This window comes from Strix aluco, chromosome 1 (assembly GCF_031877795.1).
Source record: "Strix aluco isolate bStrAlu1 chromosome 1, bStrAlu1.hap1, whole genome shotgun sequence".
Lineage (NCBI taxonomy): Eukaryota > Metazoa > Chordata > Aves > Strigiformes > Strigidae > Strix > Strix aluco.
Window position 1 is genome coordinate 161,347,490 of NC_133931.1, and position 13,841 is coordinate 161,361,330.

General features: G+C 42.8%; 1 protein-coding gene across 4 annotated transcripts in view; it reads right to left on the minus strand.

The window, feature by feature from the left end:
* Positions 1 to 8,005: 8,005 nt before the first annotated feature.
* Positions 8,006 to 13,841, minus strand: part of BLVRA (biliverdin reductase A) — a 32,987-nt gene continuing 27,151 nt past the window's right edge. For 3 of the 4 annotated variants that reach the window (XM_074843020.1, XM_074843045.1, XM_074843027.1), the window contains one exon: positions 8,006 to 10,662. In XM_074843020.1, coding sequence (XP_074699121.1) covers positions 10,389 to 10,662 — 274 coding nt within the window. In that variant the 3' untranslated portion in view covers positions 8,006 to 10,388. Of the gene's footprint in view, positions 10,663 to 11,717; positions 11,855 to 13,841 lie in introns of all 4 variants that reach the window. The other variant, XM_074843036.1, reaches the window with a different exon arrangement.

Consider the following 13,841-nt stretch of genomic DNA (forward strand, 5'->3'; position numbering starts at 1 on the left):
GTTTTATCACATTATTTTATTTTACTTATATAATAACTACAGACATTGCATTTTAATTTCAAATGCAGTTTTAACTAGATTTAGGTTTTAAGTTTTTATTATGTTCTTTGGGTGTTTGAGGGGTTTTTTTTAAATTAAAATCTGATTTAATTCACTTTTTTGTCTACCATCCATGAAATACAAACATTGAGCTGACTTGGAAAAATGAAATCTCACATGGTGTTGCTCAATTTCCAGGTGGAGCTGTTTCCTATTTTCCATTTCATTAAATAAGAATATATTCTCACAGAGTCAGAGTCTACAGTGAATGGCAAAAACACTAGCCTGTGAAATGTTCACTGTGCCTGACTTGGAGTTATCTGAGAAAAATAAGAAAAAGACAGCTCTGTTGTGAATGAGGTAAAGCATTACTTTGGGTTTTACAGATCTCAATCACTATTCAAATTCACTGTCTGTGTCCACAAAAATTGGTCAGAAATTCTGCTTTCTCACAGTCCGGATAAAAAGCAATACTGGCACCACAGAATGGAATCACCCTCCTGCCAGCTCTGCCCCAGAGGTGCTCAGGTTGGCCTTTATTTTCTGAGCATTTATTCTGTGACAGCCAGACGAATGACATGGTTCTATTTGCGTCTGAACGCCTCCCTTGAATACCTCCCACTCCTTGATGCTCCTGGGAACAATTTTGTTGCATCTTCACTCAACAGGTGTCTCTCCAGCTTTGCTTTTCCCTTTTGCTGTGATGGGTTAGCGGTACAGCTTCTCTGAGAGGGTCTTAAATGGAATTTGAATAGACAAGTGCCAACTCAAGAGGCTCTCTGTTTTGCACTTTGAAGAAAGTGGGTGAGATGTGTTACATTTTGATGTGGTTGCCCTTTGTACTCTTTTGCATGAATAGGAATTACTACATGAGGCTTAAGGTATGAAGACTGTTTGCTTTAGTCTGAATGAACTGAACAGTCCAAAAGAAAACACCTGCAAGGCATCATTTAAAGCAAATCTGTTCCCTGGCGTGAATGACTAAAAGCAGACAGGCAGATTAAACCGTGATTGTTTAATGCATTAAGAACCAGCGGGATATGTTTGCGGGATAGGCTGAGTTGTTGATATTTCTTAGTTTGTGTCCTGAGTTTCCAAAAGAACAGAGCTGCACTGATAGCAAGATATTACACTGCCAGTAATAACTACCTGACCATGATTTACTGCCGTTTTCTGCCTAATAAACAAGCCTTAACATACTCAGTGTCCAGAGCAGTGCGTGTGACATCTTATAATAAGCTGTTGCAAAATGAATATCAATGCACGAAAAAAATCATTTCAGTTACATATGCAGAGGATACATCACCTTTGTGGAGTATTCTACTGATATGACTAAAAGCAGAGGTAAAAATTTCCCTACTCTTTCGCTATTGGAATGATTTAGTTTTCCCTCTTTTATTCTTTTCCCATATACCTGTGTTGTAATAAATCCTCGCTCTCCAGAACAACTGGTAACAGCTTTGTACCAGGGCTGGAAACTTGAATCTATACAAAATGCACATGAAGAGAGGTCTACACACGGTGGAGTGAGAAAACAGTCAGGCTCACATTCTACAATACTTCGTAGTATTTGTGGTGCTACAGATGGAGCTGTCCTGGACTTGCCTGACACAGCAGTATGGCCTTCCAAACTCACATAGCCAGTCAAGGCACTGGTTTTTCCTTCAGAGTATGACTTTAGCAGAGCTGTCAGAAAAAGAAGGTACAAATCCTGCTCTTTAAAGGGTGATAAACAGAAGTCAAAGTGATTGTGAACAGCCCAGTCCCATATTGAGTCCCAAGCTTCAGCCCATGTGAAAGTTTCCAAGTTCTCCACTCCAGGCTTTCCAAAGACAGAAGACAAGCTGCTATGACTGCAGATCACCTGATGGGAACTCAGCAGGCAGAAAAAGAAGGCACGGCCTCCAGATGAAACCCTGTTCTTGGGTGGATTTCCACCACCTCTCTCGCTTTCATGGTGAGGTGTAGCTCCCACTCAGAGCACCAGAAAGCAGAGGTGGTACTGGGCCCCACATTGCACTGTCCTCCATCTCACCTCCTATCCTAGAGCCAGATAGTGCTGTGGGCTGGCAAGGAGGAGCACCTTGAGGTGGCTGCTAAAAGGGACGTGGCTCTTTGCTAAAATTCAAAAAAAGAAAACAGGGTACATCTGAGGAAGGTGTATATGATAAAAGGGACAAAGGGAGCCTTCCTCTCTCAGGTTTCCCTTCATGACTGATGTCGACAACCTTCACGGACACTTGCCCCCTTCAAAACCACTGCTGGTAGGACATCAAGGAGGAGAACAAGAGCTTTGGATGTGGGACTGGGTCTCTGAGCCCAGTCCCCCATAATGTCAGCTCACCATGTAGTAGATAGATGTCTAGTACAGAAGGATCCATAGTACATGCTGTGTGTAAGCCCTTGCCCACTTCAAAGTGCCAAAAGAGCCTCCTAATACCTGACAACAAGTATAAAACCAGATGTGACAACTCCTGAGAGAAGGTAAGATACTAGTCAAGGGAAGCAGGCTTGCCTGCAACTGAGCTGATGAGCCTTTTTTGTCCTTTGTTTTCTCTTGTTTTAAAACCCCTCATGCTACTGCCTCTTTCTCAGCACAAGAAAAGGTCCCTCTGCATGGAGAAAACCTACCAATGCAGAGCAGCCAAATTACAGCAGGACTTTTTACCCATTTTACACATAAAAAATCCAGGCATCACCTACAGAGAGATGCACTTGGTGGGGTTTGGGTTCTTGCAACTCTTTTCAACAGAAAATTGGAGCAACTCTGGGTCTTTCATATACAAACCTCAGGAAGAAAGGTTATGTGTGTTTTCTGAGTTACTTTCCACCAAAAAATTCAATGCCCCTTACTGGATTTTTTTGTTTTTTTCTCTTTTTTTCATCCTTGATGTGGGAGTGCTGGTGAAGTGCTGACTGAGAGTGACAGCTCAGCCTCCTCCCTCCCCTCTCCATGCTAGACTCCATGCCCATGACTCCATGCTGCTGCCCAGCTTTTGGGCAGAGAGTTGCTGCTGCCTGTTCCTCCCCTCACAGCCTTCCCCAGCCCTGTAGTGGTCCCCCCACTGATCACCTCAGGGACACACCTTGAGGTATAGGAAAAGGGGTCACAGCAACTGCACAGCACAACACATCTGGAGGAACCTCAACAGGTAGGGCAGGAGGGGTAGAAGATGGAGGCACCAGTCTTGTAGAGGCAGTTGGGCAGGGACAAGCCATGGGCGCTTGGTGGTCCTGCTTAGAACACCACAGCTAAGCTCTGCCACGTACAGAAGCACAGAATCACCTAGGTTGGAAAGGACCTTGAAGGTCATCTAGTCCAACTGTTAACCTAGCACTGACAGTTCCCAACTCCACCATATCCCTCAGCGCTATGTCAACCCGACTCTTAAACCCCTCCAGGGATGGGGACTCCACCACCGCCCTGGGCAGCCCATTCCAACACCCAACAACCCCTTCTGGAAAGAAATGCTTCCTAATATCTAGTCTAAACCTTCCCTGGTGCAGCTTGAGGCCATTCCCTCTTGTCCTGGCGCTTGTTCCTTGGTTCAAGAGACTCATCCCCAGCTCTCTGCACCCTCCTTTCAGGTAGTTGTAGAGGGCGATGAGGTCTCCCCTCAGCCTCCTCTTCTCCAGACTAAACCCCCCCAGTTCCCTCAGCCGCTCCCCATCAGACCTGTGCTCCAGACCCTGCACCAGCTTCGTTGCCCTTCTCTGGACACGCTCAAGTCATTCAATGTCCTTTTTGTAGTGAGGGGCCCAAAACTGAACACAGTAATCAAGGTGCGGCCTCACCAGTGCCGAGTACAGGGGTAAGGGGCTGAATTTCTGAGCGCACAGTGACTGTGAGGGGATTTGCAAACAACAAAAATAAGGAAAGCTTTTTGCTTCACCCTGTCCTTCCCTTCAAAATCCATGATGTTAGAAGACACTAAAAGAGGGATTTTCATGTGAAGCATTGGAAAAAACGTGCTGCCTGCCACGTTTTTTTTCAAACTGGAAGGACTACAGAGAAACAGACTGCATACAAGCACTTAACAGACCTAATCATCTCAGGGCTGTCGGCAGATGTAGCCCACATAATGCTATGCACCAGAGAAAAAGGTAAGGATATCTGCAGGGCCCCCATCTGCAGTGACAGGATCACTAAGCAGAATAGAAAAAAAACCCACCTAGGTGCACTGCTTGAGCTACACAAAACCTCATTATTTTCTGGTGAAAAACACCTCTGTGCAAAGAGCTTCTCTGATGAGTGAAATCAAGGACATTCCAAAATGATTCATGAGTGTGTAACCTGGCTACAGCTGACAATAAGATGACTGTGCCTTGACAGGCTGGGATGACAGGCTGAAAGATGAGCTCCTAATGAAATCAAGCTCAAAAGCAAAAGTAGAGAAAGCTCTAATGGCTGATAAGTTAACATAGGAAAACTTAAGACATAACAGCACATGGGAGCGCTTTGGTGTGCAGTCATGACCTGCAGAGTCATGTAATAAAACAGGTATCTGTAATAAAGCAGATATGAGCAACAGTCTCATGAGCACACAGAGGTGAAGGTACAACAGCAGGACACAGTATTACAAGAGAAGCAAATGTTAGAACACAGCAGGTTTGCAGCAGAGGTGGATTGCACTATGCAAAGCAAAAAGCATGCCCAGCAAGAGGCATGATCTACATGAAAAACTACACACAAACCCATTCTGCCTGAGTTCACTGCAGCTAGACTAGCAGACAAGATCAGGGCATACAGGGTAGAAACAGTGACATAAATGGTTTGGGTCTGGTTGGTTTTTACTATAGGGCAAAATAAGATAAAGATGGTGATAAGGCATTTGTAACTCCCCATCTCAACAGGTCTTAAAGAAATTTCCGTAACATTAAAAATCTGCACACAAATAGATTTCAGCATAGTGAAAGAAAAATTCTAAACATGAACACTGTCTATGTGAATGAGACTAGGAATCTGAACAGTCCCCGTAAGCAAAAAATGCAGGTACAGTCAATGATAGAAAAAAGTCAGCATCCAGGCCTTTTCTATAATAAATGTGTATTTTCATCAGTACTAGAAAGAAAAGTCTTAAAACTGTTGAACTCAATTACAAATCCACTGGCAGTGGAACTCATAAAATGAAACCTGACTTCAAAGGAAACTGAGAAAAGGTGTCCTGATTCATTTAAAATCTTACCAAGACTTTGCAAAACCATGTTATCTACAAGTACTGCTAATAATAAGGATCAGAATAAAGGAGAGATGTCAACTTACAAGGGAATTGTATATTTTTGAAAAGGCGGAGGAGTCGTTGGTGTAGGTGAGAGAGAGACACACACAGATATAAAACAGCTCCTTAAGAACCATGCAGAACAAAGATACTGCTGCCTACCCAGCCTAGGACACCAGCTATAAAGTCTTGCACCAAATACATCAAATACAAAAACCAAATGCTGCCAGTGTGCTGCTTCCCAAATCATGGGAAGAGACTATTTGAATTACAGACTATATTTGAATTACGTAAGAGAAAATGAAGAGCTAATAGTTCACCCACTGCTTCCTACTAACACATAGTTATCCCCATCCTATCTATTTGTTTCTGGACTGTTTTAGAAATCCCAAGTGACAGATTATTCACAAAGGAGCATCATTCCTGACATCATTATTATTATTATTATTATTATTCCTCTGTTAAGCTTCTTTCTTGACTATCTGCTAATATTTAACCTAGCATTTTAAAATTATTTTTACTTGTCTGTTACTTGAATAACACCCATGCACAAAACGTCAGAAAGCCCTAATTCAGTGAATTATTCACCACATTGAAGCAATCTAGCTGTTTTAGAGACATGTTACTGGGTTCTTTGTAAATTAACCTTTATCAGGGAAAAGGGATGACTCACTGGAGCTCAGGCAGGATGGCAGGATACGCTAGGTGTGGTTGGTAAAAATGTTGTGACTTAGCAGCAGCAAAATCAGGAAGTCAGCTCACACTAAATGTGATTTAGGATGCCCTGAGTATGAAGTTTTAGAGAAGTTTTTTGAAGTAGTAACCTGGACTAAATAAGTCATTTTTTCAGACCAGCACCATATTGTGCTGCACAGACATCTCCTGTCTTCCCATTGCAAGGCTTGGTTCCTCTGGGTTTGGACTGAATTTTGCACTGGTAATACCTGTGCGACATCCCTTCTTCAAACAAAAATTCTAACAGGTCTCTCAACAGACTCCTGTAACCTCATTTAATTCAGCCTCTACAGACAACAGCTTGCAGCACTTAAGGCTAATGAAGTATCTTGCTATCTTTATCAAAAGTGTGGAGGTATTATTTTACTGGAGATCCTTGGCTTCCTGGTGTTATGTTTTATTACTATTGCACACAGCATACCACATACCTTGGGGAGCAGTAAATGCTACTGCGTGAAGCACCTCATCACACAGTTCTGCGAGTCTCACTGGAGACACCATTCCGGAGCCAGACATCCAGCCAGGATCACCTTTGGTGAGTCACTCATCAGCAAACTGTGAGGGTGCTCAAGGCCCCAGATCGTACTACCAACCTGAAGGAATCAAACACCTTGAGTGACAGCTGAAAATATGTGTATAGTTCAGTCTTTACAACCTTGACCCCTCTACAGACTGCTGGAGGACCTGCAATCCCCAAAGCGCTTTCTGTAACTCAGCCCTCCACTTTTACTCAGATGCCATACATACTACTCATTTTAAAACAGTGGGGTTTGACATATTAGGACCATTTTAAGAACAGACCCTGTCTACACAGCTGCTGCCCCTTGTCTTCCCACTTCCTCGCCTGTTTGATCTGCTCTGTTGGCTCCAGTGTCATCCTCCTCATAAATAATGCCACCTCAAGCAGCTCCTGTGGTGTCCCCCAGTCTCCTTCACCTTTCCCCTCATCCCATCTCCCGTGTTCCCATACTGTTCCTGATAGTCCTCAGTAATCACACAGTTAAATTAGACCCTGTTCCCAGCCCCCACACAACAGGCTCTCAGGTAAACGCTTGATCCCAGAATCACATCCACCTTCTTTCCCTCTCAGCCAGAGCTTCCCACACAGCTCTGCAAACCCTCATACCAATAGCTAGTTTCTTTGCTCTTTGGAAATTTTCCATTCCCCTGATCTCTAGTCCTCTGGAAAGGCCTTTGGATCGAACCACTTCTTCCAGGTTTCAGCTAGAGTGTTGCAGTTAGTGACTCCTTGCCTTTCATCTGCCAGAGACAAGCTTTGGCCTGCGTCAGCAAACTGAGCATCCCTCCATCACGTAGGAGCATTATGCATTATAGCACTTTCCATAACAACTCCACAGCATCAGGCAGAGTTAATGAAGTGTACTGCAGTGGACTTCCTACAGCACCCCACAGAAGCAGGGTGATTTCCAGCAGAAAGAGCAGAAAAGCAGCTACCTCCAAAGAACATGGTATACTAACCTGCCCTTGTCACACCTTATATTTCCCTTTCCATACCTCTTCACCTCTAAGACTGGCTGGGTTCAGGCTATGCCAAACAATATTTCAAAAACTCTTCTGATAGTATTCCTGCTATGTTTATTAAAACCACAAGAAAACCCATTTCAATACCCGTTTCAGATTCTACTTAGATTCAAAAAGGTTGCTCAAATACAGCAGTTGTTGAATGGGAAACTGGAAGTGTACGGCCGAGATTTAGACTTGCCAGTGCTCCTGGGCAGAAGTCAGACAGGACCGGAAGGGCAGGAATTTTGTGGGAGGGCTCACAAGTTGAAATAAGGTCACAAACCCCACCACACTTGTATTCAAAACTTTGAAACAGGAGAAGGAGACAGCTGAGGGCTTTAGGATAGGATCACAGCCTGTAGTCGCTGGCAGGATTTCACAGGATTTCACAGAGGAGTGAAAGGGGGGAAAAGAACCAGTTGGGACAGAGCCACTTTCAGCACAGGCACTGGGAACTGCTAATGAAGGACAACAGAAACTAAAAGGAATGAGTAAGAGCTCCAATATTTTATTGGTGAATTCGACATCTGGTTAAACAATAGGTACGTTTGAAGCTTGACATCAGTAGCTCTCGTACACAAACCATCGCAGTACCTCAGCAAATTCACAGGGCTGAAGAAAAAGCCATTTGAATGCTGCAGGCTCCCAGGAGCAGGGCAGACAGCAGTAGGCAAGCAGGTTAGCTGGGAGGAATGGGAGGGGGATGGAGGAGAGCACAGGATACCCAGCTCTAGGCATCTGCCTTCCCTAGTTCAAATTAACCAGCTAATTTCCCCAGGTGCTCTCTATAGAAACGAGCTTCTCCAGAGAGTGATTCACTGCACAGTGTTATACTGCTGCTCTACAGTGCTCCCGTGAATTTATTCCCCATTTCTTAGAGAAATACTGCTCTCACCAGCAACTGCAGAGTGTGCCCAGGGAGATGCGGTGGCTAATTTTGATGCCTATAGATGGGGATCGTGAATCTCCCTTCCCTTTGCCCTCCTTCCCCAGGTACCCGTTGTGAATTAGCATGTAAACGAGTGGTATTCACCCCCTATTCACAGCTGAGAGTTTGTCAAGAAACAGAACCTCTCATGAGCTGTCATACATAGCAGATAGATATACACAGCAGATTCTAATTTAATTGCAATCCCGGATGGGCTTTTTGCGTTTTGCCACAAACCCACTTTTTCCCCCTCACACAGCATCAGATCTGCCCAGGCAATGTCCATCACGTTGGTAAAGAAGTCCCTGAGAATGCTCAGTACAGTGTCCATTTGGGTGGACAAGTGCAGGATCTGCCTGCACAAATCTGCTACCAACCCACATGGATTTCAGTCCACTGAAGTCAACAGGAGGGTTTTCACTGATTTTAACAGATAGATTTAAACAAATTTCACATGCAGAATTCATTCACATATCAAGCTCCAGAGCTGCTCGTAAAATCTGTCTGATTTGGGAAAAAATACACAGTCTTTCCTTCCCTGTTTCCAACTAACAGAACTGTATCCAACTTCTGAATGAACATGATTTACCCAAAGGAGGTCTTTTTACCATCAATATTCACCGGCTGTAATTATGTATACATTCACAACATATATGCTCTCTTATTAAAAAATGGCCCAAGTGATAATGTGGAAAAGAAATTATGGTTCTGTGTTTGAAAGAACAACTGCACAGACTGAAGTTTGCTGCCATATTAATATAGCACTGACAGATGCTGTCATCAGAAAATAAAAGACAGAAGAATTGTAATTAGCTTTGTGCACTGTTTAGACTTCTCCTAAAACTAAAATGCTGCTTTAGGGAAGTGATAATGTCTTCATACGTGACCCTGGGACTACTGACCCATCCCCACAGGTGTCATATGCCATAACTGCATGGCTGTATTTTGCAAATTTCTCCATTTTCTACAGTTCTATTGTAATTTTATCACTATTTCTAATAAATTTCACTGTTTCCAGGAGAGCATTAGTAGTTTTTTCTTAAAGGCAGGATGTATATTATCTTTAGCAGTGATCCATTCACATTCTGAATTAGATCCAGAACACAAATGAAGGACAATAATATGCTGCTTCCAGTACCAAAAAAAAGAAAAATATTTAGATTCAGTAGAAAGCAGGCAGGTGAAACATTAGTTTAATGTACTGTTCTAATCTCTGCTGGAAAAAGATTTCTATGTTGGCACAGGGCACCAGAGAAATAAAGTGAACTCGACATGGCATCTATCAAGACAAGATATTACTTCTGGTTTGATACCAATATAGATTCTATTTGAAGGTAGATTGTTTCCAATGTGAAAAAATAAAATAAAATAATAATAATAAAAAAATCCTAAACAGGCACAACAACTAATTAGAGTGAGCACATAGAACAATTCAGGGCATCTGGAAAAGGTCAGGACTGTGGTGGCACAAGTTCTGCAGATCAAGTAAAGAGGTGGAAAACTCACCTCGAACTTCATTCTAGCCAATACTTCTTTCTAGATAATATTACACCAATACTACTAAATGAGACACATCTCATTTTCAGATGTATCTAGAGGGGAAAAAAACCTCAGGAGGGAAAATCATATCTAGCATTTGCAGTCTTCCAGGATCTGCTCTCAGGGACATTTCCAACTGAATCATAGGAAAGCTTGTTGCTGCTAGGTTCCTATCTGCCTGAAAGGACAGCAGTGCATCGGAGCAGAGTAATGTTGCTTTGTTCTGGCACAAACCAGAAGGCACGGGGTACAGCCCAGGCTCTCCAGCCACCTGGAGAGCCTAGGAATCACAACTAGTCAAAAAGAAGGTAATGAAACAGAAACAGCAACTGCCTGACGGCAACAGTGAGCTCTAGCCCTACAGCTTTCCTGTCTGCCATGTTCCTCCTTCCCTAAAAGCAGTCTCAGGAACAGATTTTCTCTGGCTGTTCACAGTGCTGTTGGATCACTTCGGCAAGGTCAAGACACCGTAAAATTCGCCATTTCTCAGCGGCCAGCTCCTCCTTGGATACCTGGCCCAGCAGTTTTTTGGCAAAGAGGTTCTGATCCTGCATGAAAAGGCCCACTGCAGATCTTGGGGCTTGAGGGAAGTTCTCCAGGCAACCACTTGTGAAACAGAAGTTGATTTTCTTTTCACGTCTCATTCCCGGTCCCCTTTCTTCAATCCAAGTCAGAGGTCTAGTGTGGAGGAGCAGAGAAAAAATAGTAGTATTTATGAAGAAATAGAATCAACAGTTCTCGTTTATGCTTTTTTTCTCAGCGTTTACAGAAAATGCCCTAACAAATACACCATTTTTACATTTCAGTCATTGCACATTTAGGTAACATGTTCTGACCAACATGACTTGTGGTTACAGAGTTGAACATCAGGTAATAGTCTTAACTCTGCCACTGCTTCATGCCATGACTTTCAGCCCACCATTTAAGCTCTCTCCAACTTTGTTTTCCCTATGCACAAAGTGAAGCCAGCAACATCTAGCCATCTCAGAGGGAAGAGGAAAGCTTAATCTGTCTGTTTGTGGACTTGGATGAAAAGTTCAGTTAAAGATACAAATATTTTGTGCGTGATTCAATCACAGCTAAACTCACAAGGCCCTCAATGTCTAATCATTCCTCCAGCAAGAATAAATTTACATCCCTCAGGTACATAACGATGACCCAGGTGCTACTGTGCAAGTTGAACACCACCCCTTTAGGATGAGCTGGCACATTCACTCATGCAAACACTGGTGTCCGTACTCTCTGAACTTTTCAAATATGTTTCTTTCTCTTCACTGGGAGCACTGAGTTGATCCTAGAGGTTACACCAGAAGATGCCAATTTTGCCTGTTTCAGCTACATACACTCTCAGGCAGGTCTTTCTTAATCAGAGCAAAGTCCTGTCTTATGCCAATGTGATAGTCACAGTCTCCAGGCCAAGCATTGGTGGTGTTGGCTATTGACTGGCATAGCTCACAAGTCCTCACACTTTCCTCCCCAGATTCCCAGCTTGGCTGAGAAAAGAGGACCCTTGGAATGTGCTGCATCATTCCAGGGGTCTTAACCGACTCCCTGGCCCAACACTGCAAATGCTTGCAGAGGTTTTGAGGAATGGTCCCCAACACCAGCCACAGCCACGATCCTCCCATCCTGCTCTTTTGTCAGCTGCCTAAACCATGCCATTACCTTCCTGCAGCTCATTCATCAGCACACACTACTGCCTGTGTTTAGAGGATGCACATTATTTTTCTTACTTGGTTATTGATGGCCCTTCCACAGTCCTTTATGGCCCACTTTAGTCTGCCACTCACAAATTATGAGGGCATCAATAGTGTGGAAGAATAAATTCTGTCTCCAAGTACTGCCCATTAAATCTTCAATATCATTAGATCTGGAAAGAAAGTCCTTGTCAGTCTACCCTGGACACATTCTGCAGAGCACTCAGCTTAATGATTCTGCATCTCACATCTTTTATGCTTTAGGATCCAGTTTCTATATTCATATCATTGTATCAATTACTCTTTGCTCACCTCTACTACCACCACCCCCCACACACAATTAAGCGTGGCCAGATGAACCTGACTGAACAGAATAAAACAATTGGAGGGGGGGAAAAAAAAAAAAAAAGGACCCAAATCCCAGCCTGCAAAAATGCACCAAAAAAATCCTCAGAGGACTAATAAATGCAAAGATGCCATGCGTTTCAGGAAGTCCCAAGGCTACAGGAAGTCCCAAGGCCAGAAAGGTGCTTGAGGGCCATATCACTTGGTGCTTTCTATGTTCTCATCCTTGTTCCCCGAGGTGCTGGCAGTTGACCTGGGTCAGAGGCAGGCTGCTGAGCAGAGCTGGTTTTACGTTCTTCAGGCCACTGTTATTCAAAGCTGCTTTATCTCAGGTAGGCAGATACGAAGAAACCACTGGGCAGGCATAAGCAAAGACCTATGCGTCTAGTGGAGTGCACGAAACGACCCAAAACAGGGTCACCTCCCTGAGGTGATCTGGGGTAGATGCACACCAATAACCAGGCTCAAGCGTATGTCATCTTCTTCTCTAGCTCAGGGAAGCTGCTGAATCAGAAGTACAATCATGCAGAGTGAGCAGAATTTAATCAAAGTGATTAAAATGACTGATTTAGATTAGTGAGCAGGAAAATGTTGGTTTTACTAAATAGATTTATCTTCTTCTGTGATTGGATTTTAGTTATTTTCCCAAAGAGAGCTTGATTCTACTCGATTGGTAACCAAAACATGTTAATTTTTAATTAACAGTAACTTCTACACTAAACTTAATCTCTTTTTTGCTATAAAGATATGTACGCTGCAAGTCTGCACATTATTTAAGCAATTTTGCAGCTTAAGAAACAGGTTTGTATTTTATGTCAGATAATTGTGAGTAACTGCTGGGTTTTTTAACAGATAATTTACCCATTTTCATTAAAGATTTATATCAAAGTATTATCTGGCTATGGATGTAGCTTGTTATTTAGAAGTGTCAGTAGTGTCACTTAGAAGCAACAAATGCAGCATTTTTGGTAGATGAATAAAGACACATTAAATATGTTGGACAGTTAAAGAAGAAAAAGCAGGTTTAACCAAACAGTAACAAACCACTTCTATACTGACTTTTTATAAAGCAAGCACTATCCGCAGTGAAGAAATCACCCTGACTTTTTATGGTCATTCTATCTTTCCAGATTTTAGACTGGAAGAGCTCTCCTAGCTACATTTTATTCAGAGATTGGAAGAGACTCTGCTTTTCCGACTCCCTGTTTCTTCAAATAATGTGTGGCCCTAGTTGGACTGTCCTAGTTAAATAAATCGAAATGAAGTGAACACTCTTTGTACCAGCAGAAGAATTAAGCTGCCTTCATGATGGGTCCACTCAGCTTAATATTTTATGCAGCAACTTCTGCAGAAAGCGTGTATTACATGATCTTTTATGGATGTTCAATTTGAGCTTTTTTATTAGACTTTGTAAGCTTTGATCTCAATACAAACAATATTTCAAACATTTATTGCCAGAATGTGTTCAGAAAATGTCTTCAATTTCTTTTAAACATCTTCCTTTTCACTCTTTGAAAATGCCAATATTTGTTATTTACCATGCAATCAAAAAGGGCTACCTCACCTTGGACAGGAATTAGACAATTGGACCCTACCCCTTGTTAACATCAAAAGAGACATTGCCCAAATCATTATCTCCCAAGTTCACACTAAAAATTCATTTCTGACATTTACTGAATCCAAGCTCTGTAATCCTGGGAAGGGAACTGCAGTCCCAAACCAGCCAGGCTGTCAGTAGAGGTTTGGCTTTTCCTGGATTGCTCGATGTTTTATCACAGAGAGGCTGTCAGCTCAACTGTCTTGGAAACACAACAG